A 25,660-nucleotide genomic window follows, 5' to 3' on the forward strand; every position below is an offset into this window, starting at 1 on the left:
TTTTGGCATCGTAGGGCCTGATGAAAGGTACCAACCGATATTTTATTCTACTTTTGATAGAAAGAGAAATGTTACTAACAAGAGAGTTATAGAAGATGAAATGTGATATCTCCAAATGGAACCGCATAAATAAAGATGAACAAAAACTGGATTCATGTGACAAGATTTTAAATTGAAATGGAGTTAAGCACCTCAATACCGCTCCATTGGAATTTAAATCATCAAAGGTCCTGTTATAATAGTTAGTAATATTTGTAGGTGACATGGTCCAGAATAATAGTCCAAAATAATAGCTTCTCGTATGAACAACTTTTTGTGGTTTTTGTGAGTCCATGGAGTGTGGCAGTGATGCAATATTCACGTATCCTCTGAGAAGGTAAAATTAACAACAGTCCACGGTTTAATTTCATCGGCATATTAGATGAACCTAAAATGTCCAGGATATGTGAATATTTATTTTTTTTATTGATATAGAAGGCTTAGTTTATGCTCTGTTTGGGGGACAGAATGAAATGAAAGTAAGAAATGATGAAGAAAGTGGCTTCGAGGATGAAAAGTAATTATCATACCCCTCCTTTGAAAAGTGAAGGAGTAGAATACTACAAAAAAAAAAGGATATTAGTAACGGAATAATTTCGTTGTTAATCTCTCACAAATTCCATCACTAACATTAGGAACGGAATTTAGTGACGGAAAATTTCTGCTGCTAAATTAGTCAAGGATTATTGACAAAATTTTCCAAAAGAAATTGTGAATTGGAACTCAAATCTCAAAGTATGGTTGAACCCACTTTCATGGAGCTCTTTGTCCTGTCAAATTTTCCAAAAGAAATTGTGAAACACACTACTGAAAAAAATTACCTTTCAGTGGTGACAACCAATCATTGCCGTAGCAACTGTCGCTGAAACTCATCAGCAGTGATAAAATGAGTCATCGCTGAAACTCTCATTTTTAAAAAATTGATTTTCAATAGCTATTCTAAGAAGTCGCTGCTAAAAGTACCCTTTCAGTAGCAACACATATAGTCGCCGTTGAAAGTAGGATTTTCAGTGGTGACATTTGAAAGTCGTGGCTAAAAGTCTTTTTTTTTTTTTTTGTAGTGATATACGACCCTTCATTTGGGACTACATATGTATTTTCAAGTGGGGTAAGGCTGGGTGCTCAAATGAGTCTATTTGTGCGGCGATGAGATTATTAGGTTAGTTTAATATTACTATATGGGTTTTGACAGATTTTGAATCGTCTTCCTGGTCAAAGTTTTTATTAAGATTTGAAGAAATAGGAATGAAGGATGATTCTGGCGACATTGATGAGTTTACGATAACGAATGCAGATTATTTAGTGTTTGTTACAAATACTAAGGATGTATATAAGTACGATTTGATTGGTACGAGAGAGAGAGAGAGAGACTTGAAAAGATTGCTGAGCACACATTAATTTGACCGATTTTTAAGCTTCATTCCTTATTCTAAGACCCTTCGTTCATGCGGAGCTGGGACAAAATATTTCATATATGAAAAATCTGAGAAATGAGCAGCAAATAGTAAGTAGTCTCACCTTAACCAAATAGTCATAGTGAACTAATTTAAATAGATTTAAAAAACTAATTAAATTAATTATTTGTAATAAATAAATGTTATCTTCCCTAAAATATTTTTGCTAATAATATATATTAGTTAGAACTACAGCATTCGATAAAAACTTTAATACGTACAACCACTATAAGGGCTACCTCGGGAATAAATAGATAATTATGAGATATAAAGTGGATTGAGGTATTATATTTAGTTAGGACAAAATTAAATGATAAACTAGTTCTTGTATTAAATACCGGGGGTACTGTACAGTTGAACTTTGATTTCCAACATATTGTGTTTTGATTGATTGCAGGTGTTATCATGAGAAGCTCTTCTTAGTCATGCCAGGAATTTCAGAGTCAGATTCCAATATCATTGATGCAGAAAGAGGCGCTTGCATGTGTAATGGGAGCTGAAAAAAAGGGTGGTGATATGAATGAATCCTAATTTAGATTTTGTTGGGAATTTAGGGGTGAACATCCCATTATTTCTACGTGCTCAAATTCTGATGAGTTGTTTTTTTCAATTGGGATAACGTATATATAAGTCCCTATAGTTTCAATTAAATTTTAATTAGGTCTCTATAGTTTTTCTTTTCTTTTTATCATGTCTTCATAATTTTACCCTGATAGTTTTAGATGACTGATAAAATGAAAAATAAAAATCTCACTAACAACTTTATTCATTTTTCCATTTAAGTTGTGTTTATGTTTTCGTTATGTTTGTTAGCTTTCCATAAGTTGAATAATTATTTTGGCTTGAACATGTTGAATGTTTTTCTTAAATTCTGTCATAGCCATGGTTGACAATTCTATATTATGTGATTTGAAAATGTTACTTACCGATTAAAAAAAAACTACAAAAACTGGATTAAAAATAAGTAAAATTATAAGGACCTAATAAAAAAAACTATAGACGCCTATTTAAAAATAGATAATATTATAAGAACATGATAAACATAAAACAACTATATATAATGACTAGAGATGGTAATACGGGCCAACCCGTGGCGGGTTACGGTTAGGTGGTGTAGGCTAAAGAGGTATCATATAATGGCAGGTTAGCTTTTAGCCAACTCTAACTCCCCATGATGAGTTAATGGATTGGCTCACCAATTTTTTTTAAAATTTTTTTATTTTTTTAAAAATATTTTTTCTTATACAATATAAAAATATAATAAAATTTTTATCTTTTCTTTAAATACTTAATTAAAAACACCAAATAAATAAATAATATAGGTATTTTTTTAATTTTTTAGATAGAATATGTAATATAATAATATACATATAATGATTAATAAAATTTAAAAAATAAAAAAAATAAATGCCGGTTAGCCTGCTGGTTGGCAGGCTAACCCACGGTGGGTTGTTAGTTAAGCGGTGCAGGTTAAAAAACGTTGTTTATTGACGGGTTGACTTTTAGCCAACCCTAACCTGTCATTTTTTGTGGGTTGGTAGGTTGGACTCACGAGTGCAACCCATATTACCAGCTCTAATAATGACCAAATTAAAAATTAAGTATGTGAAACTATATGGCCTTTCAAATTATTTAAATAAAATTTTGCTATGATGACTGTAAATATCGGATTGAACTTTTCCTAAACAAGTTTTTTCGTTTGTGTTTTTATTTATGATTGGAATAAATAACAAATTGTGTTGAAGAAAAAGTAAGTTACGCACAACTTTTTTCACAAAGAGCATATATAGTGTTTTAAGTGACTTACCCATAGCCAAAGTCTTCAAATATTTAAATTTTTAATTTTTATCCTATCACTATCTCTATCTCTATTCCTTGTTTGGATTCAAGTCACACCTTCCCAATTAAACATAGATAAGTGACGATATTATTATAAACAGCTGAAGAAAATTAAATTTCATATGTATAAATATTTAACAATTACCTATGAACAAAGTCCTTATGTGGATACTAGATAGAGAAATCTGGATTTGATCTTCATCAAGTTTCAATATGCAAGACATTTAAAAATTTCTTAAGAGCAATTAAATTTGTCCCCAAAAGATGTCCTTAAAAATATTAGAATTACTTATCTCCATTCCTTAATATGGTCAATTCACCAGTACTTCCTTTGTTTAGAAATACCAAATGAGATAAATTAAAATGTATATACCTCAAAGCAACACACTATGAAACCGGCACCAGATCAACTTGTAAGATTTGAAGTGGTGGCATTAAGAGTAATGCACATATGAAAATCTCATGGACATCAACTAAACATGTTTATAACAGATATAAAAATAATGAATGGCCATTCTGTTCTTATCAATAGAATACATATAAATGTGTGTGAGGGTTAAAGTGTAATTTTGCATCAAAATTTTTTACTGGATTAACATAATATTGCTCCAAAAGTGTTTTAAAAAAAAATATCGTCTTAACTATTGAAAATATTAACAGTCAACGGTAGTTTTTCTTTTCCAATAGTCAATGGTATTTTTTTAAAGGTTACAGAGATTATAATATTGCTCCTTTTTTAACGCTTTATAATAATATTAATTAATCCAACAAAAATTTCTGAATACCCATAGATGTTCCTGCGCTAGAAGATCGTTCGGGATAATACTAAGGAGTAATAAGAAAACGAATTAGTTAATTAATTAACACGGAATAATAGTGAAAAAGATGAGGGAGTTTGAAATTTAAAATCTAATTGAGATAAATTATTTAGATATTGTAGAATACTAATAGATATTCTATTAGATATATTACAGATTTTAGAACATAATTACTTCATATAATTATTTTTTAATATTTATTATTTGAAAGCTAATTCAATTATAAATCCTTATTCTATTCTATTATTTCTAAGCCTAGTGTATTATTTAATAAGACTAAAACTATGTACACGCCAACCAAGCAGCACAACAAAATTATCTACCTTCGGATAAACTATTTTTTAAATATTTCTTTGCTATATTTTTAGTGATATTTATATATCCGAAGAAATCCTGTTCGGTTATTTTGATTATCTATTTTCACAAATACAAAGATAGATGCACGTTATTGAATTTTTATGTTTCTTTGTTATGAATATATATATATATATATATATATTTAATTGAACAATCCATTCTCACATCGGGACATTCCCTGCATATATTACTCCCTCAGGCTCCCCCGACGTGGCACGGTGACTGACGGCGAGAAGAGCGACATAGCTACAGACAACAAGGTATCTTCTGTACGTCCAACCTCTGTTTATTTTCTTCTGCTGGATTTGTGCAGTATTATAATTTCCATATTATAAGAAAACCTATGGCTTATTGATTATATAGGAGCTTGCCAAACAAGCACTTGTGATTTGATACAAAGCTAAAAGTGGATTTATACTCCCTCCCCTCTCCTAAATACAGGAGGAGCTAGTTTAGGGTTTATAAGGACTCAATCTATGGATCCTCTAGAAAAAATATTTTTATGTAAATCACGATCAAATTTCTCTCACATATTTATCTCGAATTCTATAAAATTACTTTTAAAATCATATTTTGATTTCCCTTCAAACACTCCCTGTATGCTTTTGGCTCATTTGGATCGGTTTTTTTTAGATGTTTACATACTCGTAATATACTCACTTTATATTCCATAAATCTCTCATATTTATAACTATTTTGTCAAACTATTCTTATTGAGTGCACATAGTAAAGAGGTTTTATGGAGTCACAATAATTCTAGTGATAATTTTAAGAAGTATTTGAGAGAGGGAGAACAGAGTATTAATTACTACATAAGTTCTACAAATAGTCTTGTAATAAAGAATAATTTGTCTTACAAATAACCTTTTTGCTTGAAGAGCCTTACCTTAATTCGACTTGACTTTGATGCAGGATTAGTTTATGTTTTTGGTGTCAATCATATCTATCTTGTACTACTTCAAGATTAGCATAATATATCTTTGTTCAATTAACCACTATTAATTGAGTTGATTAGAGATTTCATGGTTCTGTAAGATGAAGTGCATAATATATCTTTGTTTCAGTCACAAAATTGCAATACAAAATTTCTACTTTGTTTTAAATATTCATTCTGAGAAAAATTTCTATATATGTGTTATAGCAGCTCATAACTATGGATCAGCTACGTGAAGATATCATATATGAGATATTCTCATGGTTACCGGCAAAATCCATCTTAAAGTTCAAGTCATGTTCTAAATTTATATGTGAATTCTCAAAGGAGAAAAATTTCACAGCCAAGCAAACTCAAAATATGACCCTACAAGATGATTCTTCATTTTTCATTCAAGCATTCTTTAGATTGAATAATATCAAAACTGAAATGCATGAATTATTTGTAAACAAAGCATCATCATCTTCATCTTCCGGGATTCCTCCAAACTTTCTTCACTTTCTTAATAAAAAGAAAGTAAGAATCCTCTTCTCTAGCAATGGACTGCTTCTATGTAAAATCACAAGACAGAGAAAACCACAAGAAGTGGAATTATTTATTTGTAACCCCACAACAAAAACATACTCCTCCATTGCTACACCACCTGGTTTGTTAGAAAATCCTCATCGTCTATCCTTTGCCTTTGGATACAACCATAATAATAAAGGAGTTGACGATCATGGGGAGTATCAGTTAATTCTATTGGAATATAATGAAGACCAGGAAGGATCAGAGTATTTTGTTTGTAAAGGTTACATGCCGAGAGAAGGTGTGTGGAAAGAGAGAGAGAAAAGCTCGTTTATGGGTCAAAAGTTATATTATCATGGTGCTCCATTTAAAAAGTACATATTGACATACAATTTTGAGAGTGGTGAGACAAGAAGGGTTCTTTATCCAAAAGAAGTTGTTCAAAATGGGTTTGATGGAAGAAAGTTCTTCAAGTGGGACAAAGTTAGAGGATCAAATATGGATATGGATGAGATATGTTTGGTGGTTTTGGAAATGGATGATCTTGTCTTCACTTTCTGGCTTTTGACTGATCATAAATCGTCTTCTTGGTCAAGGTTTTTGACATTGAATTTGAAAGAAATGGGGTTGGATAGGTTTTCCTTGATCTATGAATTTGCAATATTGAATGGGAATTCTTTTGTTTTTGCTACAACAGGATATGTGTATAGGTATGATCTAATTGGTGGAAGAGAGAACAAACTTGAAAGAATTTGTGAACACAATGGCGAACATAGTTTGAGATTGGAATTCATCTCTTATTCTAATACTCTTTGTTCATGTGGAGCTGATGCCAAAGGGTTGCCCTCCTTCCTGTCAAGAAAAAGAAGAAGGAATTAATTAACTTCTATGGGATGAAGAAAATCATCATGTTAATCCATAGTTTAAATTTTGTTCATATGTTCCCTTCAAAACCATAGTTTGATGGATATTTGATGAGAGGAAAAAACTTGTACTACTTGGTTAAGATTTTTTTTTTTTGGTTGCTTTTGATGTACAGTCTAGTTTGATCAAATGTATATCAGTTTTTCATTCAAAAGAATCATAATGTTTCATTTAGTATGCTCCTGTATTATGGCTATCCGTACATTTATTTGATTATTTATTTATTTCAGCTAACATGTATTTATTTTAAGAAAAATATTTTGCATGTTTTTATATTGTTCATAATTTTTAATTTGGTATCCGTAAATTTTTATTAAATCATTTAATTTTACTTTGTTAGTACTATTAATAATAATAGCCAGTCGCTTGATAATAATTTTTGTTTTTACATAAGACTCTTAACTAATTTTTAATCACTTTATAACCAACAACGCACCAAACCACTAAAGGCTTTGTTGGATTTATGATCAATAAGCATGTTTATATAAATTAAGATAAAACTACTCTCATATATTTATTTTGTATTTTGTTAATCACGATTGAAAAACTATTTACAAACTACTTATAAGTTATTCCAAACAAACCTTAAACCAATTGTTATGATATGTCTCTGGACCTATATTATCATCCTCTATTTGTTGGGAAGAATTTAAAATGTATATGAAACTAGCTGAAAGTGCACATAAATACTAAAAAAAAAAAAATCTCAATTACATAGCATTCCACAATAATTAGTAAGTTTATTAACAATAATTTTCACAAGAGGTTTTCTTCTCCTCAAAGGCAGATCGATAAATATATATTAGCTCGTGTTCAGAATTTTTTTGTGTGGGGTCAATAGATATGGTTATTTTATTCCTTCCTTGCATCTAAAGTTATATCCCATGCCATAATAAGCATAACGATTATGTTATTTAATGTACTTAAGTTTCCTATAATTACCAAGAAATTATGTCACGCCTAAGCTGGTTAGACCAAATGATTACAATTTTGATAATATTTCTCTTAAGAAATTTACCGTTTAAAAAAATTACAATGAGATGGCTGCTTAAAAATTGGCAACAGCTCCTTATCGATTAGTGATATTCAATCTATGCAATCAACCCAAAATTAACGAACAACACAATCTAATATTATGCAAGTTACTTTTGACAATTATTTACAGACTAAGAAAATTAGTTAAAAATTTTTAAATCAATGTACAACACAATCTAATATAATGAAGAGTTGCAACTCATCAGACGGAAAAGGTCGAGGAATTCATAATTCTATATTTTTTGCTCTAGAATTATCAGCAGCAAATACAGTCATGAAAAAGGATAGTTTTGCCTCAATTTAGGTAAACATGCTTTCAAGCACTTAATAAGAATAGCTCCAAACAAACTCGTACTTGGTATAGAGATGTTAAGCAACTGATGACTTCTTTTTCTTCCTTTAATTTCAAGTCACTATTAATGTTTGCTGAAGCTAAAGAATAGGCTATCTTATCTTGACTTGAAGAATATTATTACTGTAATTCCTATTATAAATTACTTTTAATTCATTCTCACTTACTATAAAATGCATTACATTGATGCAATTTTTCAAATTTATTCTTACTAAATTTTTTCCTTACAAATTATTCTTACCTCTCTATCCTTTCTCTCTCTCCAACAAAAGTTAAATATGTATAAAATTAAAAAATTGCCATCAGTAATCCTAAAAGTAACCAAACTTTTCTCCTATAAGTAATTTGAGACTCAATGCAGTATTTTTGAGTCACAATGAATAAACTCGCTAATTACACGACATCCAAATATTATCTTCGTTCTAAATATAAAAGCTAGAGTATGTTTGGAATCACATTTAAAAAGTAATTATAAACATATTTTACGTAAATCGAAATAAAACTCATTTTACATACCTGTATTCCATAAATCACGATTGAAAATCTGCTTACCAGTTATTATAAATAGGCCCTTAGTTTATAGTATTATTTTACATTACAAATTAAATCTTATATTTAAAACTTAGAAGCAGAGGTCATATGTATTTTTCACAATTTGAGTTTGCATTAGAGATGATGAGATGTGACTGACTTGTTTGCATTTACTGTATTTCTAGAAAATCAAATATGATTGTTGATATTATTTCAAAACAACGTCTTTGTAAGAGAAATGGATATGTCTACCTTAAGCTAGCTCCGGATTATATTAAGGGTGCAATGTGAAACGACTGCGTCTTGGGATCTTTATCCCTGCACTTCTTATTTCGTTTGGTTCTCATTTAGTTCTTGTTCTTAACATAAAATCTAAATGACTAATTTGTAGATATTAAAAGAATTAGTTAAGTAAATTACTTATAACAAATATGTGCTTTTTTTTTTTTAAGATATCCCCTTTAATCATATGAATTAGACTGCTCTAAGATAAAAATTTTGCTTAATATGTGTAATCAAATATGAATATTTGGAGGGGGGAAAAATTACATATTTAAAAGATAAAATTAAATTTTTTTAATTAATTGAAATCTTATATTTAAAATCAAAATAAAATTTTCTAACTCTTATATTTAAGATAAGAGGGTGCATGTAATTTGCCTTGGCCTCTCTGTTATATATATGCGTGTGTGCGTGTGCGTAGCAGGGGTTTTAGTTCTCTCTTATGACTAGTTAAAGGACTCAATTTTACAAAATAATTTCAGTCTGAATTTTATGGATTAAAAAAAAAATCCTAAGATAGCTACTCTGCATTCATTCAGGCCCATGCGCACACATGCATGCGCATGTGTACACAGCAACACCATAACATGTCCATCTTCTTATAGCTATGCAAAAGGAATCGGGAAAACAAACGAGCGGCCTTCTCTCAACTCTTCTCTCGACTTATGATCTCTTCAAACCTATGAAAATAAACATACACTTGGAAGCCTAAGGTATGATATTTACAGCCTAACATGACAAAAGTCCATTCTTCAGGAATGAGTTAATGGAAGATTCATATATTCAGCAGCAAATTCTTCGTCATTTTTTGAGAGCATATCCTTCAAACTACACTCAATATCCCTTCCTTTAAGCACCCAATATCTTGGTTTTATCTTCTTCTCTAGAGAATAGCTAAAGTACCTGGGGTACCCCACCACGTCCCTCACTGGCCTCTCCATGGCGTTCACCAGGAATTCTACTTTGGGTCTCAAAACCTCTTCAATGCTGTATCCAAGCAGAGGAGAAAATGATCGTACCATGAATGCCACGTCTCTTTCAGATAGTCCTAATTTCATCAAGTACATCAACCTGCACAATGACGCCACAAGCTTAAATCACAGAGGCAATTAAAAGAAGGGAAAGACATTACCTTTCTTTTCTTGTTCTGAAATATCACGAATACTCTTTGTTTTTAACTTCTATTAACTGAAAGTATGGCTGTATATATATTTATCCCTCCCAAGACCTCACCGGGTGAAAGCCTTGTATGCACTAGGCCACTTTTTTTTTTTTTTCCTTTAATCCTAAAGTATGGACATGGAGGTCGTTTTCTATCATAAGATATTTTTGTCATTTCATTTGCCATTTCGTTTAGTGTATCAGACAAGGTCTTCCTGCACCTCCCCCAAAAACACCTTCTCTTTTTTCTTTACTTGTCATGTCATATTTAACGATCAAAGAAATCTGGATCTTGCATCTAAGCAGTGCACGATTATCGGGTATCTTCCCAAAACACTTGTTGATGAATAAAAGAGAAACCAGGAACGAGAGTAGCAATTCATACAAGGCTCAGATTTAAGGCAATTCAAAAGGACCAAGAACGTTCAAATCAGTAAACAATCACTAACTGCAAGGATACCCAGAGGCATACTGGTTATTAGCAAAACATTGACCAGGTTAAAGTAAAAACGCAACCATGATATGAATAGAAAACCAGAAGATACAAGTTTATGAATTAAAGAATGAACTCAGTTGTAAAATGAGTCAGAACAATACCTAGGTAGCATAGTTCTGTCGGGGTCAGACACAAGAAGTTCTGGATACTTTTTTATAACCCGTGGAAGGTGAGCTTCAGAAACACCAATACGATGTAGGAACTCAACCTTTCTCTTGAGAGTTTTGATAGGGCAGGCAGCAAAGATTTCAGGACAGCGAGCCAATATTGTCCCGATTGTTTGTCTATCAAACCCCATGTTTTCAAAGAACAGAACAACCTATGAACAACAATGAACAGGGAGATTACTCTACAATTAAACAATAACAACAGAGCAATTTTATACAGCTCAAAAAACAGTCTTAGATGTACCAGTTGCACCAAGAAGTGTGCTTCTGCCAAGGCAAGAAGAACTAACCACTAAAAGATAAAGCAAGAGAAATTCAACAATCAAGTGCCAAAAAGTTCTAAGTTGTTGAACCAGAAGGCAGTTCAAGGGAGCACTGTTTTAAACCGCTGCACATTCCCTTCCTAAGAAAAACACACCACTCACACTCCGTAATCTGAAGTTCTAACATGATTCCACAATTTTTTTTCAGTTTTGACAATGAATACGGAGCATGGGAAACTTAAGCCATGTTGAATGAGTGGTTAACCCGTAAATGGTTAAATAAACAGAGCAGTTGAAATGGTTTAAAGCCAAGAAACTGAGGGGTCAAGGCATGTTCTTTACTGGATCCTGCATCAACAAAATGCACTGCTGAATGTCAATTCAGTAGGTCACATCATCAGATAACTCTCTAGTCTTAAGGTCCACCAACAGACATATAATCAGCTGAAATCATTTGCAAGAGGTTCCATAATGAAAGCAAATAAGCTCATAGTCATCATAATAGTTGGGAATACGGTAACAGTGACTGAGACCCTGAATGTATTGAAGGAGAAAGGGGATCAAACTGATTATCTGAAGCTTTCAAGCCAATGCTCTTTTTTTCAAGCCAATTTGCTAATATAGTGGGTCCATGGCTTTGAACAAGAACAGTAAAGCAAAGAAGTTGTATTCTGAATTGAGGAATATGCATATCTTCGAAAGCAAAAAAATTCAGCACAAGAAAGAAAAACATTTTCTTACGAGGATTCACATTAGATACCTCAAAAACATCAGTGTAATCCTTTAATGGATATTTCCTTTAATGGATATTTAAGTGCATGTGCAAACTAATTTCCATATGGATACCCAAAAAATAAAGACATTGAAGGGCAAAAAATGTGTACAATATACTAGAGAGTAGAAATTCGGAATCGTTATAAAAATGAATAAGCATTTTTATCTTAACAAAATATGGAAAATGCTTTAAATGCATCAAGCTACTTTAACTAGCAATGGCTAAAGAAGTATGCAAAGCAGAGGATACATCAGGATGAAAACAGGACTACCTCGAGAAAGTCTTGCGGCTTCTGTAGCAGTAGCTGAGGACTTTTAGCAATGACTTTACCCAACTTCTTGTGTTGAACTCCTAGTTCACGAAACTGATCAACCATCTGTTTTAGCTTGCTAGGTGAACAGCCCAATATATGGGGCCAGCTTTTGATTGCACGACCCACAAATGCCCTGGGAACCTATCATGAAGCATTCTGTTAATAGCTCAGTATTTCCATACATTATTGTACTTGCCCCTGAAGTTGCAAGAGTTTTGACTTTTGACTATCGTTATGTTTGCATAGAATTCAAAGAATTGACATGTAATGAGATGGGAGATTGGTGGATGATTAAATAATTAATCACCATTGTATTGAATTCAAAGAATTGACATGTAATGAGATGGGAGATTGGTGGATGATTAAATAGTTAATCACTATTATATTGATAGAGATACGATTGTACTATGTTAATAATGCAACGCTTTCAGAGAATGAAACATCATGGGGCACTAAAAACTGCCCCTTGTAAGTTTTCAGAATCAGTTGCAACTTTTTGTTCTACTAGACTGAACTCATGCATAATCGAGAGTCAGAAAGTATACTTTAGCATTATTTCATTCGACATTTTAAAATAGCATTATAACAACATCGATTGTTCCCATTTGTTTAAAGTCTTCACTCCATTCATTTACTATATGTTATACAGGTATATGGAGGAAAACAGCAAAATGTTCCTTGAGTAATAAATATCAGGGAAGCTAACCAGGTCTTTCTACCTTGATGATACCGAACTCATTGAATATAATGCATCATACAACTACTAGCTTGCTCTTTTTTCATAAGAAACTGATAGGATCACGTTTAGGAAGATGCATAAAAAGGGAAAATTACTTTTTGTTCAGGTCTATAAACCATCTCTTCGGGTTTCAGCGGGGGGGTGTGGAGAATTTGAACTGTGATCTTGGCCCTTGGGGTGGAGAGAGCCAACCTCTCAAAAGTTTGGCAAGTCTATCAGTCCATTGTGTTGTATCTTGTTCTCTTTGTGTATTTTGTTCTGTTCCTTGTTAGCTTGTAATCGTCACTTCCACTGTAGCTTATATAGCTTTTGTATCAGAGTGTAAAAGTCATCTATTCCCTTGTTATTCAGTAAAACCATTATCAATCTCAAGTGTTCCCTTGTTTATTTTTGACTTTTAGTTTTATTGTAAGTTTGTGTATAAGAGGGTCCCATCAGAAACCAAACCACTCAACTCACTTTACAACCAGTAATTAGGGAAGAAATAACTTTTCTAGCAGAACCATCACCAAAATTGATCCTGTGTCTTTGTTTTCAAACTCATCTTATAATCTACATATGACATGACCTAGGCATATAAGCACACAAAATTAACACATGTAAACAGAAGCCCGTACCTTCTCTGAATCAAACAAAGAGACAACCTCTTGATAATTGTCTTGAATGCTTTTAGATGGTATCCATGGATATTTTAACAGCAACTTAGCATAATTGTCGCTTACACCACCAATCTACAAAATAAACAGCTAATCAATTCTCAATCACAGAACGGTAATGACATTAAGAATTAGGTTTAAGTGTAGCATTTTAATTCTCAGTTTAACAGAATAAATACCAGTTAAAAAAGAAAAGCATTCTTTATGCACTAGTCATTGCTTTAGCTACTTTAAGCAACATAAGAGTGCATAGTTGCAAAGAATGTTGCATGAGGATGGAATTAAATGATTTCCAGAATGACAAATTTGATTGATTAATCACCCGCATGACAAAGATTTCGAAGTTCCACGTAAAGAACGTGGAGGTCAAAATTTAATGACAATGAAAGAGAAACTGAGATGAGATCACACCAAGCTCATTTGAGAAGTACACGAGAAAAGAATGCTAATTCCCAGAAATAATATAACCTTCGCTGTTAAAAATTATTAAAAATGACCTGGATTTTGATTATAAATAAAAGAAAACTAGATTTTGTGAATTAAAAACAAACATAAAAATCCAAAATAAAATTGAAATACCTCTTTCAAGGCTAGTACTCGAGTTTTAAATACTTCAATGTTCCATAGCAAAGAGGGAGGAAAAGTCAACAGTATATTTCTGATGAGACCTCTTTGGATTCCAACACTCTCAAGAAACTCCGCTAATGGTTTCATGTGAAATTTTACAGATAACAAAAGTAGACGGGGAAATGATTCAATTAAAAAATCAAAAGCAGCATCGCTGGAATTTAACATATTTAAACCTCCTCGCCTTGCTTCAACCTACAGCAGGAGACAAAAATTCAGCTGAAAATTTTATAAGAGACAAAATCTTTAAAAAATAACATCTAAATTAAAAATTAATACAGAACCAACAAATGGGGGAGTAGGGATTACGAAAAACAAAAATGTTTGAAGAGCAAAACACAACAGAACATTGCTGAAAGACAAACACATATTCAACCTTCTCAAAAAAGGACAAAGTCTGCTGCAGATCTTCATCAATAGGAATTGATATCTGCATCATCATATTGCGAACTCTTCTGACCGGGAATTCATAACTTTCACTGCCAGAAAAGAACAGTTCCTTCATACACTTGACCTATAAGCAGGAACAATTAGGGTTGGCATATAATGTTAATAGCACCATTAAGTAAAAACTGATAGTTTTGAAGAGATTGAAGTTGAAAAGGTTGATCGAAACAACTTTAGAGTCTGAAGTTATCAGCACAAAGAAAAGTAGCTTACCTTAAGAATGAGTGTTGTAAGTGTTTCTGCAGAAAGATATCTGGCCACATTCATAGCTGAAGAGAGGCTCAAACCGAGACTCTCCAAGTATGCAACTTTGCCATTATCACCTTTCTCCCTGGCAATGTGAACCACTTTATCCTGGAACCCATCAGTTTGCTTCTCCCACATTGAAAGTTCGTCCCTTTCCCGAACTTCATCAACCAACATCCTCAAATACTTTGGTGAATCAGACGCAATAGAATTAGAGTCCTCCTCAGAAACTCCGAATTCTTGAAGAAGTTTTGAAAGAGCATTCTGAGCTTCTGGCAGTTCTCCAGACTCAAAATTACTGCACGACGTAGCTAGTAGAGGACCACAACGACGGCTTGATCGAAGCCAAAGTCTTTGACAATTATAGAAACAATGGAGACTAACAGGCCTCACAGAACTAGAAGGAACACTGAAGAGAGAAGAGTGTGGAAGAAAAGAACTTGGTGTGAACTTGGAGCAACTTGGACAACATGTTGCCATTGAACGGAGCTCGATTTCAAACTTGTAGATGGAATCGGAGAATATGCAATGATTTGTTCATATATAAGTAGCGAATATAAGACAGCAGAAGAAAAACAACGATTCCAAAATACGTATTACAAGCACCCAATGTGGCAGACAAGAGCGGATTCAGCCAGAAATACGGCGAATTTATTTGCAAGAAAGCTCCATCAGACATGGAGTGTTTCTGCAGAAGACAGCATCGATTTGACAGATAGGCAGCCGTCAACGGGAGCCGATGGACGGTGGACGGCCGGTGGGTGGACGGTGCGACGGGTCTGGGGTAATTGCTCGCGAAACTGAACTCACGGTTCCGGAAGGAATGAAGGATTAAGGAGGGTTTAGCGGGCCCAAAAAAATAAAATAAAATTTAAAAAACACAAACATTACGAATCTGTTTGTGTTGGATTTTTTCTTTTCGGAGATATCACTGTGGCCCAACAGCAAATTCACCCATGGGGATGTCACTATGGGCCTACAGCAAAGTCACCCGTCCAGTTTCCCATTTAAGTGAACAACCCCGAAAGCAAACTCTTCCGAGTGAGTGACAGTGTCCCCCAAGAGTCAAAGACAATTATTAATTAGAAAATTACATTAAATTCCCATCTAAAAAAATACAAAAATATTAAATTATTAAATTAATATAAAATCTCAAGAGATTTTAATTGTTTGATTACTAAATTAACATTATCTTTTTTCCTCCAAATTATCAAGTTTTTTTAAAAGTATGTGTGAGCAGTTGTAAACAACTCATGGCATAACAATTAACAGTTATCTTAGCAAATATTAACAACACATTTTCTTAACACTTAGCAGTATGTGTTGACGATTAAAAAAATATTCGTTAACAATTTAATATATAACAGTTAATAATCATCGCGATAAGTATTAACAACATATTTTTTCAGCTCATAAATCCTTACTTAAAAAAATAGACGAGGACAGTTTAGTAATTGAACAAGTGAAATCTCTTACAATAATATCCCTTAGATCTTGAAACTGTAGATTAATTTGATAATTTCAAGGGACTTTTTGTATTTATTTCTCTTAGGTGAAACCTTAATGCAATTTTTCAATTATCATTCCAATATAATTTAAGATGTATTGAGATGCTATGTGTAACCTCAACTATAATTTTAGGGATTAACATTCTAAAATGCAATTACAATTAATCATAAAGGTTCACAATAAAAATAAGATAGCTAGTTAATTGACAATCTCTTCATTTAATTTTCAAATCTTTTTTAGTACTATTTAAACATTTTAGGATCTTCAATCATTCTTCTTTTTTTTTTAATCTAATTTATTATAATTGTATGCTTAAATATTCCATCATTTAAATTTGATTATTGAATTTCTCATTTTCTCTATTTCACTACTTGTTTGGCTACCCCCTTGGCCCCCTCTTTCTCTCTTGCTTTCTCTGCCTCTTTTCTAGGGCATTGTTTGGTTGGAAGGTTTTTGGAGAGAGGGTAGGGGATGGGAAGGGAGGAAAAATTGTATTTGGTTTAGAAAAATGAAAGGGAGGAGAGGAAATTTTTTTTTTCATTTAGTGCTCCCCTCCCCTTCAAAATTGGGGTTTTTTTAGATAGGAGAGAAATATTATACCTTATATTGAATAAATTACTCATGTTAATTTTTTAACATTTCAAGTTTATCCTTTTCAGTAAAAATTTTTTTTAACTCTTTGCTTTTTTTTTTTACTCTTTTTCTTTTCAACCCCTATTATTCTTCTACGGATTTTTTTTTTAACTCATCAAAGGTTTTTTTTTCCTGCATATTTTCTTTCTCTAATTTCATCATTTCTCATGTTCTCTGCCATTAATTTTTCATATCTTTTCTTCTTGTCTGATTTTTCACCTCAATTTTATTTTTTTACACAAAACTCTGTATATTATCTAATTAATAATGTGAGCTTACGTACGTTATGTAATTATTGATAGAATAATTCAAAACTTGTAGCATAAATTTATTTATAATTTATATAATATGCTAAAGATTATAATTTTTTTATTGACATTTATTTTGATATATGATTATTTATAATCTATTTGTTTTTTTTTTATTAAAGGCAAACAGAACAAAAGGACGAAAGAAAGAAAAAAGAAAACAAAAAAAACAAAAAGACAAAAAAAAACAAAAAGACAAAACCAGCACAACATCTCCTATCCCACGCCCGTCGCGAGTTGAGCAGCTTCATTACGTAGCGTAGCCTTTAGAAAATCTGGTGTCAACAGCAAGGGAGTCACTCCCAACGGAGAGCTCAATGCTTTCTTGGCCAGGCGATCTGCCACGTTGTTCGTGTCCCGCCTACAGGTATTAATGGAGACTTCCCACTCTCTTTCCAGTAGCTGTTGCACTTCATATAAGATCTCCAAGTTTTCGTTGCTGATGGTATCGCCCTGTTTAACCCATTGTACCACCTCCTCACAGTCACTTTCCAGCTCAATGACTCTGAACCCAGTATCCCAAGTGATTTTCAATCCCCAGTAAATAGCCCACAACTCAGCATTCACGCTGCTCCCTCTTCCCAAGTTCACCATAAAGCCGCTTACCCAACTGCCTTGGAAATCTCGAACCACACCTCCACATGCTGCCATCCCTTTATCACTGCTCCATGCACCATCCACGTTGACCTTTAACGACCCCATCCTTGGTGCTTGCCATGAGTCCATGCTGCTTTGGATTCCCTGTAGAATACTCATTCGTGTATCCGCCCATCTCGTACAAGCCATCATACGAGCTTTAAAGACCAGTGGCTCCTCCGTCCTCGATTCAAACACCGTCACATTTCTACTTAGCCACAAGTTTCTGCATGCTATAGTGAACAGCCACCTCCATTCACATTCGCCAACCCTGTCCTTTCTTCTTAGATTCCACTCAACCCATCGTGGAACGTCCCTAATATGGTAAAAGCTACTCGAGAGATCCGCGGGCAGAATCAATTGCCACCGTTGCTGAGCATGCTCACACAGACATAACACGTGATGGACCGTCTCCCTCTCTTTCTTGCAGATTGGGCATAGATCAGACGCCACCATTCCACAATCGTTACGGTAAGCATTAGTCAACAACCTGCCTCTAACCACGAGCCACAAGAATGATCGGTATCGCTGAGGCACTTTCATCTTCCAAACTTGTCTCCAGAGGCCCCTCAAGCTCTTATTGCCATGGGGTACCGAGTTCTCATAGGCCGTCTTAACCGTAAAACCCCCATGACTGGACCAACGCCAGATAGGTATGTCAGATGTCGATACCTGATTAGTCAACACTCTCCTTATCGCCCCCAACACCTGAGGTGGCAGCAGCTCTTGTATCTCAGACCATCTCCAATCCCCCGACGGGGATATGAAACTCGTAATCTTCAAGTCTAACATTTCCTCTGGGATTCTGTCCACTGCATACGTTTGGAGCTTCTCGTAGTTAGGTAACCAGCAGTCAGTCCAGAACTTGACTGAGTTTCCGTTGCCAATCTTCCAGCCTAGCCCACGCAAGACATTAGTCCAGTTCTTTTTAATTCCCCGCCAGGCCTGAGATCCGTTTTTTCTTTCGTTAATCACCGGTATGGTATCGTTCCCACATTTGTATTTCTCGCACATGAAACGTACCCATAACGAGTCACGTTTCTGTATCAAGCTCCATCCTAACTTCATTATGTAGGCGTTGTTCTGTTCTCGTGCCATCCTGAACCCAAGGCCTCCCTCATCTCTTCTCTTGCAAATATCTTCCCATGACACTAGATGAGGTTTTCGGGTTTGACTATGGTGTCCCCACAAGAAAGACCGACACTTCTTGTCGATTTCCTGACAAACAGAAGGGGGAAGGGGATTTGTTTGCATGATATAAGAAGGGATTGAGGAGGCCACCGAGGAGATAAGAGTACTTCGCCCTGCAAGGGAGAGAGACGAGGCCTTCCAACTGGTGAGCCTTTGGTCCATGCGATCTAATATGTACTGATAAGTGCGCTTCGTCACCCGTTTATGGTGCAAAGGTACCCCCAAATACACCTTCCTAGATCTGATGTAAGGGTAAAACCCAAGAATTCACTTATTTCACGCTTTCTTACGTGGTTAACATTATCTGAAAAGAAGATGCGTGATTTTGAGGCGTTTACCATCTCCCCCGACACATCACAAAAGTCGTCCAGACACGCCTTGATAGTCCCCGCCTGTTCCATATTAGCCTCGGCGAACAGTACCAGATCGTCAGCAAAGAATAAATGAGAGATACCCGTACCCCTCTTGCTCAACTTGAACGGCCGCCAGTTCCCATTAACCACTTCCGCCTGAATGAGGTGGGCCAGTCTCTCGACTGCAATGACAAATAAATACGGAGATAGCGGGTCTCCTTGTCTCAAACCATGTGATGGTTTGAATTTAGTGGTCAATTCACCATTCCACCTGAGTTGCATGGTGGGTGATGAAATACACTCATGTATCACGCTGATCATCCAAGTGGGGAGACATAATTCTTGCAAGCATTGCATAATGAAATTCCAATTAAGGCGATCATAGGCCTTTTCAAGGTCAATCTTCAAAGCCATGAAACCTTTCTTCTTCCTTCTGCTACGCATTGAGTGAATAATCTCTTGTGATAGGATAATATTATCAGTACTCTGGCGTCCCTTCACGAAGCTGCTTTGGTTTGGGGATATAATCTCTGGCATAATTGCCTTCAATCTATTCGCCAAAGTCTTCGTAACAACCTTATAGACCACATTACACAAGCTAATAGGACAGAACTCCCTAAAGGTCTTAGGTGCTTCGACTTTAGGTATGACGACGATCGCAGTATCATTAATGCTTCTTACCTGTTCAGGTTGAGTCATCACTAGTTGTACCATACGAACCATAGAGTTTTTAATTGTACTCCATTGACTTTGGAAGAACAAAGGATTCAACCCATCAGGCCCTGGAGATTTAAGTGGCCCCATATCAAACAAGGCATGCTTTATTTCCAGCTCTGTGACGTCAGCTTCCAATCTCCGCAGTGAAGTCTCACCTATGTTAGGGTAGGTGAACTCGAACCTCAAGGAGTGAGAAGGGCTCCCTTCCTGCTGATACAACTTCTTAAAGTACTCGATCCCCACGTTCATAATCTTTTCTACATCATAGCACCACTCTCCGTTTTCAAGCCGAATTGCCTCCACTCTATTTATCTTCCTTCTACTGTTAGCCATAGAGTGGAAATAACGTGTATTACGGTTGCCAAATGAGTACCAATTACACCTAGATTTCTGCAACCACATAAGTTCCTCCTGTATAAGCAGCGTCTCTAGTTGTTTCCACTTCTCCTCACGTTCAGCAAGCAACCTACTGTTAAAAGGGTCACGGGCAATGTCCAGCTCCAACCTTCCCATCATACGGGTAAGCTTCTCCTTTTGGTAGCCAATATGCCCGAATACTTTCTTCCCCCACTGTTTCACCTTAGTGGTAAATTCCGCTACTACCTCATTCTAACTCAAACTGGTGTTCCAAGCTCCTTTCACGAATTTTGAAAACTCCTCGTGGGTGACCCAAGGGGCAAAGAATCTAAATATATTTGATCTACTTCTTCTGTCGTTTACCTTCTCCAAAGTTCGTAACAGCAGTGGCGTATGGTCCGATTTGAACTTCGGTAAATGCATGACACTTGAGTTCGGGAACTTCCGCCTCCATTCTTCGTTCATTAATGCCATATCAATTCTGCTAAAACATCCGTTATTACTCCATGTGAACCGTGGGCCATAGAACTCCATCTCCGCTAAATCCAAGTCATCCACTAACCTTTGGAATTGTAGATCTACTCCCATGGTGTTTATGTTTTTCGAGACCTGATCCCCGACATGTAACGTTGCATTAAAGTCCCCGATAATGCACCACGGCTTAGTGATATGAGTGGAGAAAGACCGAAGATCACTCCAAAGCCTATCCCGTATACATCTGTTCGGTTTCCCATACACAATCGTTAGGCATACTTCATTCGACGACCCAGCGTTAAAGATTCCATGCAACGCCTGCTCTGTCCTAGCCAGTACTTGAAAGTTAATAGTAGCGTCCCAGAAACACCAAATACCGCCATTGTATCCCTGGGCCTCAACCACTTCGCAATGTTCCATCTTCAAGCGTCTTGCCAATGTCCTTGCTTTAGAGCCCTGTTGTCTTGGTTCCAAAAGTGCCATAAACGCAACCCCATACTGCTTCTTGAAATTTTGTAGTAGCCGAGGGAGAACTTGACCCCCAGCCCCTCTTACGTTCCACACAACACAATCCATAAAATCGCTCATCATGGGACTTATAAGCCAAACTCTAAACCTCAACAATCCATGGCCTCAATCGAGACCTCATGGTTAATGCCCAGAGCATCATTTTCATCCGTCGTAGATAACGGGTTCTGCCTGATCATGAAACTTCTTCCTATTTCCCTCCCCTGATCTCCTGGGTCATCAGGAATTGACGCCCCCAGTGCCACCATAATGGCGTTATGGGTAGGCGTACTAGGCTGTACTGGAGATCCTTCAACGAGGTCTCCCATCGTGCCGTCCTCTCCATTTATGTCCCCATGTTCTAGCCCACTGCCCAATCTCTGCCCTCCTTGCAAGTTCTCATTTAGGCCCAAATTTTCTTTGACCGATAAGTAGTGATCCATTCCTCCTGGTTGAGGATCCGCCCTTCTAGTGATGTTCGTTTTTGGGCCCAACCTTACTTCCACTGCTTTACTCCTTAACCTACTACCCTTTGTTACATTGCGTCCTCCATTTGTGACTGTGTTGGTAATTTCCCCAAGTGATGATCGTGCATTCTCTGTGACCGGTTCAGTATCATTGCCCATCATAGAATCTTGGTTTAATATTGCAAATCGGGATCCCAAATTCTTCTCCTCGATATTCCTCCTAGTATCTCGCCTGCCATTATTTCCCCCAAAATCTCGGTTATTCCCCTTTCTTCCTCTGAACCGTTGCACGGTCATCCAATCACCGTATGGGTGGCCGTCTGTTGCCGGTTGCGATCTGGCCGGCCCTCCACCTTCTTTCTCACTTCCTCCCACCCCGTTCTCGCTCGTCACGTCATGCCTGTCTCCATCGTGCGAGGTCTTCCCATCGACTGACGTCGATTGAGCTAGGTGGCGACGCTGGCAATGGTTTTTGTCATGGCCATACCTCCCACAGGCAAAGCAGATAAGGTGGATTCCCTCGTACTCCACCTTCTTTTCCTTTCTGTTCACAAGGATAACAGGCAAAAGTGGTTTCTTTAAGTCCAGTTCGACACATAGCCTTGCAAACCACCCTTTTGATTGCTTAGCAGTGGTTTTGTCAACTTTAATCACCTTCCCTATCTGACAACCCAGGACATGTAGTAGACCCTCATCATAGTAGTCTACGGGCAGGCGGGAAATACGAACCCATGCAAGGATCCTCTCAATAACCTCGCTCTCGGAGTCGAAATCCTCCTTCCACAGTAACACAGCAAGGTAATGGTCGAAAATTAGCCAAGGTCCTCCCGTTAACACATAATCATAATCGTTCTTACGTTTGAAGCGAACCGTATAGAATCCCGAACCCACATCGATTACATCGATATTCTCCTCACACACCCCCCAAATCTTCTGCAATCTCTCAACTAAATAGTCTTCCTTGATCATTCGGCCAAGCAACTTCACAATAACAGATCTCCTCCACTTCTTTCTCAAACGGTCCTTGGCTTCTGGTAGAATAATAACGTTCGGGCCTCGCTCCGTCTCCTCCACCCGTATCATTGATTCCCACTTCTTCCCATCCCACCATTCTTCTTCCTCACTCTCGTCCCCTCCTTCAGTGTCTCCTCCTATCTCATTTACACATGCTTCTTTGTAAGACAACTTTTTTTGTTTCTTCCCGCTACCCTCATCAGCCTCCGCCGCTAACGGCTCCAGGTCACCTTCCTCCACACCCATCATCTCCCCCGCCATCCACTCCTCAACCCTAGGAACCATCGACAGATCGCTAGAAAACTCGCCCTCCACCTTCCTCACCTTCTTCTGACTCCGATCCATGGCATCAATTTCTTCTTTCGTCAATGGCCGTCGCTCCTCCTCACCACTCGCCATCCTTCTATTTTTCCTGATTATAATCTATTTGTTATGTCTCAAGGTATTTGGTTTTTTTTTATATTCACAAATTAGAAAATAATAATTATGATATAAATATCATAATAAAATAATAAAGAAGTCTAAATAAAGAAGTAAGGATATATTTGTCAACTTATAATTAGCTCCATTTCCTTCTCCTCCTAAACCAAACAAGAAATCTTCTCTCCCCTCTCTTTCCCTCCAACAAAACAAAACTCATACCCTTCCCTTTCCTCCACTCCCTTCCCCTTCGTTGAACCAAACAAAGCCTTAGGAATCCAAGCAAAACTATACTGTTTAATTTGACGGGGAGTCTGGGAAATCCTTGTAATTTCTTACAAAAATATTACTATTCTGATTTTTAATATAAGATTTATTTAACTAATTTAATTAAATTAAAAAAATTAAGTAAGTTAATTAATTATAAAAAATATAAAATATTTTTTCTAAAATATTATAATCATCTTTCTTAATATTTTTTTTTATTTTTTTACTTGATTAAGGTTGACAAAGTATTTATAAAAATAATTGTAAAAAATTAATAAATATAAAAAATAGATATTATATTTAAAATCAAAATCAATTTAATAATTTTTTTTTTAATATTTTAAGACGACTTTTCTCTCGCATTTATTTCAATCACTCGTCCTACAGTGCACATATTGCTCTGCTGTCACCTTGCTTCACCCCTTGTCTATAGTAATGATTTCCTCCTTTTCTTCAAAGGCTACTTGCAGAAGAGAGGCAGGCTCCCCTCTACCATACTTTTGCTCCGCCACCACCGTGTGACTTCCACGTCGCGTTTCTACCTCACCTGTTGTTGCAGAGCCATCAAAGCGTGTTGCTTTTTTCAGCAGACTCAAAAAAGAGTTTAGAACTTTTTTAATTCAAACCTTTACCCCAATTTATCAAAGTCCCAGGACTTGTTCTGTTAAAAAGTCTAAACCTTTTTTTCCTCTATCCATGGCGTCTTTTTACTCCAATCCTGGACTCCATCGCCGTCCCATCTCCGATCGAGTTTACCGATCACTCCGTCAAGACCTCCACCTCCTCCACCGCTTTTACTCCACCTTCTTCGTCATCGGCGCCACCGGAAACGTCTACACAGTCACCCTCTCAACTTTCCCCTCCTGTTCATGTCCTGACCCTGTAACTCCTTGCAAGCACATTCTCTTCGTCCTCATTCGAGTCCTCGGCGTCTCTCCGGACGACGTCTTCCTCTTCCAAAGCAGTGAAAACACTCTCTTTCCCTCCGAGCTCCGCCGGATTCTGGACCAGCCGACACCGCCGGACGCCCTCGCAGACGCCGCACTCCGCCAGAGGTTTTACCAGTTGTTCTTTAACCAGAAGCAGGAACATTCCGATTGTAATACGGAGGTTGAAGATGGGACTTCATGTCCGATTTGTCTTGATGAGATGAAGAAGGAAGACAAGATTGTGGCTTGTGGGACTTGCCGGAATCCGATTCATGAACAGTGCTTTGTGAGGTGGAAGGGACGTAATGTAAATGGAATGGTTAGTTGTGTGATTTGTAGAGCTCCATGGAAGAAGGAGAATGAAGATTATGATCAGCATATGTATCTGAATCTGTCTGCTTATACTAGTCAGCCAAATGATCAAGACTGAAACTTTTTGTGAGATTTAGATGATCTAACCTGACTTGAATGCTTTTTGTAATTATATGGGTTGTGGGGCTAACAGAAAATTGTAGTTTCTTGCTTGGAGGTGTCAGAAAATTTTGTCTTTTTTGTGCAGATTTCATCTTCAGGGTTCCATGATTTTGCAATGAAGCTTTGGTTAGTTCTTCACATGATTTGGCTCTTTGATAATGTTGGACTGTCTATTAAATGTCTTATTGGCCCCTTGTCTTATGTTTTGCCTTCTTTTTAATCACTTCGGCTAGTAATAGTATAACGTGTGCCGAAGATTCCGGAAGAAAAAGAGACTGCTACGAAGAAATTGAAACGCAATGTAATGATTTGGATCTGGGCAGTCTGGATAGCCGCTCAGGTTATTTGGGCATTGGGTTAGGTACTCTTGTTTTAAAAAAAATTTCATTTTTGGTGAATAATTACCTTAATTTAAATATATTAAAAAATTAATTAATTTAGT

General features: G+C 36.0%; 5 protein-coding genes across 5 annotated transcripts; 2 read left to right on the forward strand and 3 right to left on the reverse strand.

The window, feature by feature from the left end:
- The first annotated feature begins 5,870 nt into the window (after positions 1 to 5,870).
- On the forward strand, positions 5,871 to 6,827 carry LOC114757638 (uncharacterized). Its single transcript, XM_028946723.1, has one exon. The coding sequence runs from the start codon at positions 5,871 to 5,873 to the stop codon at positions 6,825 to 6,827; it is 957 nt and encodes a 318-aa protein (XP_028802556.1).
- Positions 6,828 to 9,650: 2,823 nt separating this feature from the next.
- Positions 9,651 to 15,442, reverse strand: LOC114757639 (transcription termination factor MTERF2, chloroplastic). Its single transcript, XM_028946724.1, has 7 exons — positions 14,930 to 15,442; positions 14,646 to 14,783; positions 14,222 to 14,464; positions 13,604 to 13,717; positions 12,206 to 12,388; positions 10,831 to 11,048; positions 9,651 to 10,143 (listed from the first exon to the last, which is right to left on the reverse strand). The coding sequence occupies exons 1-7, from the start codon at positions 15,440 to 15,442 to the stop codon at positions 9,825 to 9,827; spliced, it is 1,728 nt and encodes a 575-aa protein (XP_028802557.1). The 3' UTR covers positions 9,651 to 9,824.
- Positions 15,443 to 20,918: 5,476 nt separating this feature from the next.
- LOC114757640 (uncharacterized) lies at positions 20,919 to 21,731 on the reverse strand. The gene has a single exon (XM_028946725.1). It carries the CDS (start codon positions 21,729 to 21,731, stop codon positions 20,919 to 20,921), a length of 813 nt encoding a protein of 270 aa, XP_028802558.1.
- A 26-nt stretch (positions 21,732 to 21,757) lies between these two features.
- LOC114757642 (uncharacterized) lies at positions 21,758 to 23,527 on the reverse strand. Its single transcript, XM_028946726.1, has one exon. The coding sequence runs from the start codon at positions 23,525 to 23,527 to the stop codon at positions 21,758 to 21,760; it is 1,770 nt and encodes a 589-aa protein (XP_028802559.1).
- A 785-nt stretch (positions 23,528 to 24,312) lies between these two features.
- Positions 24,313 to 25,396, forward strand: LOC114757665 (RING-H2 finger protein ATL28-like). Its single transcript, XM_028946750.1, has one exon. It carries the CDS (start codon positions 24,512 to 24,514, stop codon positions 25,172 to 25,174), a length of 663 nt encoding a protein of 220 aa, XP_028802583.1. The 5' UTR covers positions 24,313 to 24,511; the 3' UTR covers positions 25,175 to 25,396.
- The last annotated feature ends 264 nt before the right edge of the window (positions 25,397 to 25,660 follow it).

This window comes from Neltuma alba, unplaced genomic scaffold (assembly GCF_004799145.2).
Source record: "Neltuma alba isolate B1F8T4 unplaced genomic scaffold, ASM479914v2 tig00010614_pilon, whole genome shotgun sequence".
Taxonomy (NCBI): Eukaryota; Viridiplantae; Streptophyta; class Magnoliopsida; order Fabales; family Fabaceae; genus Neltuma; species Neltuma alba.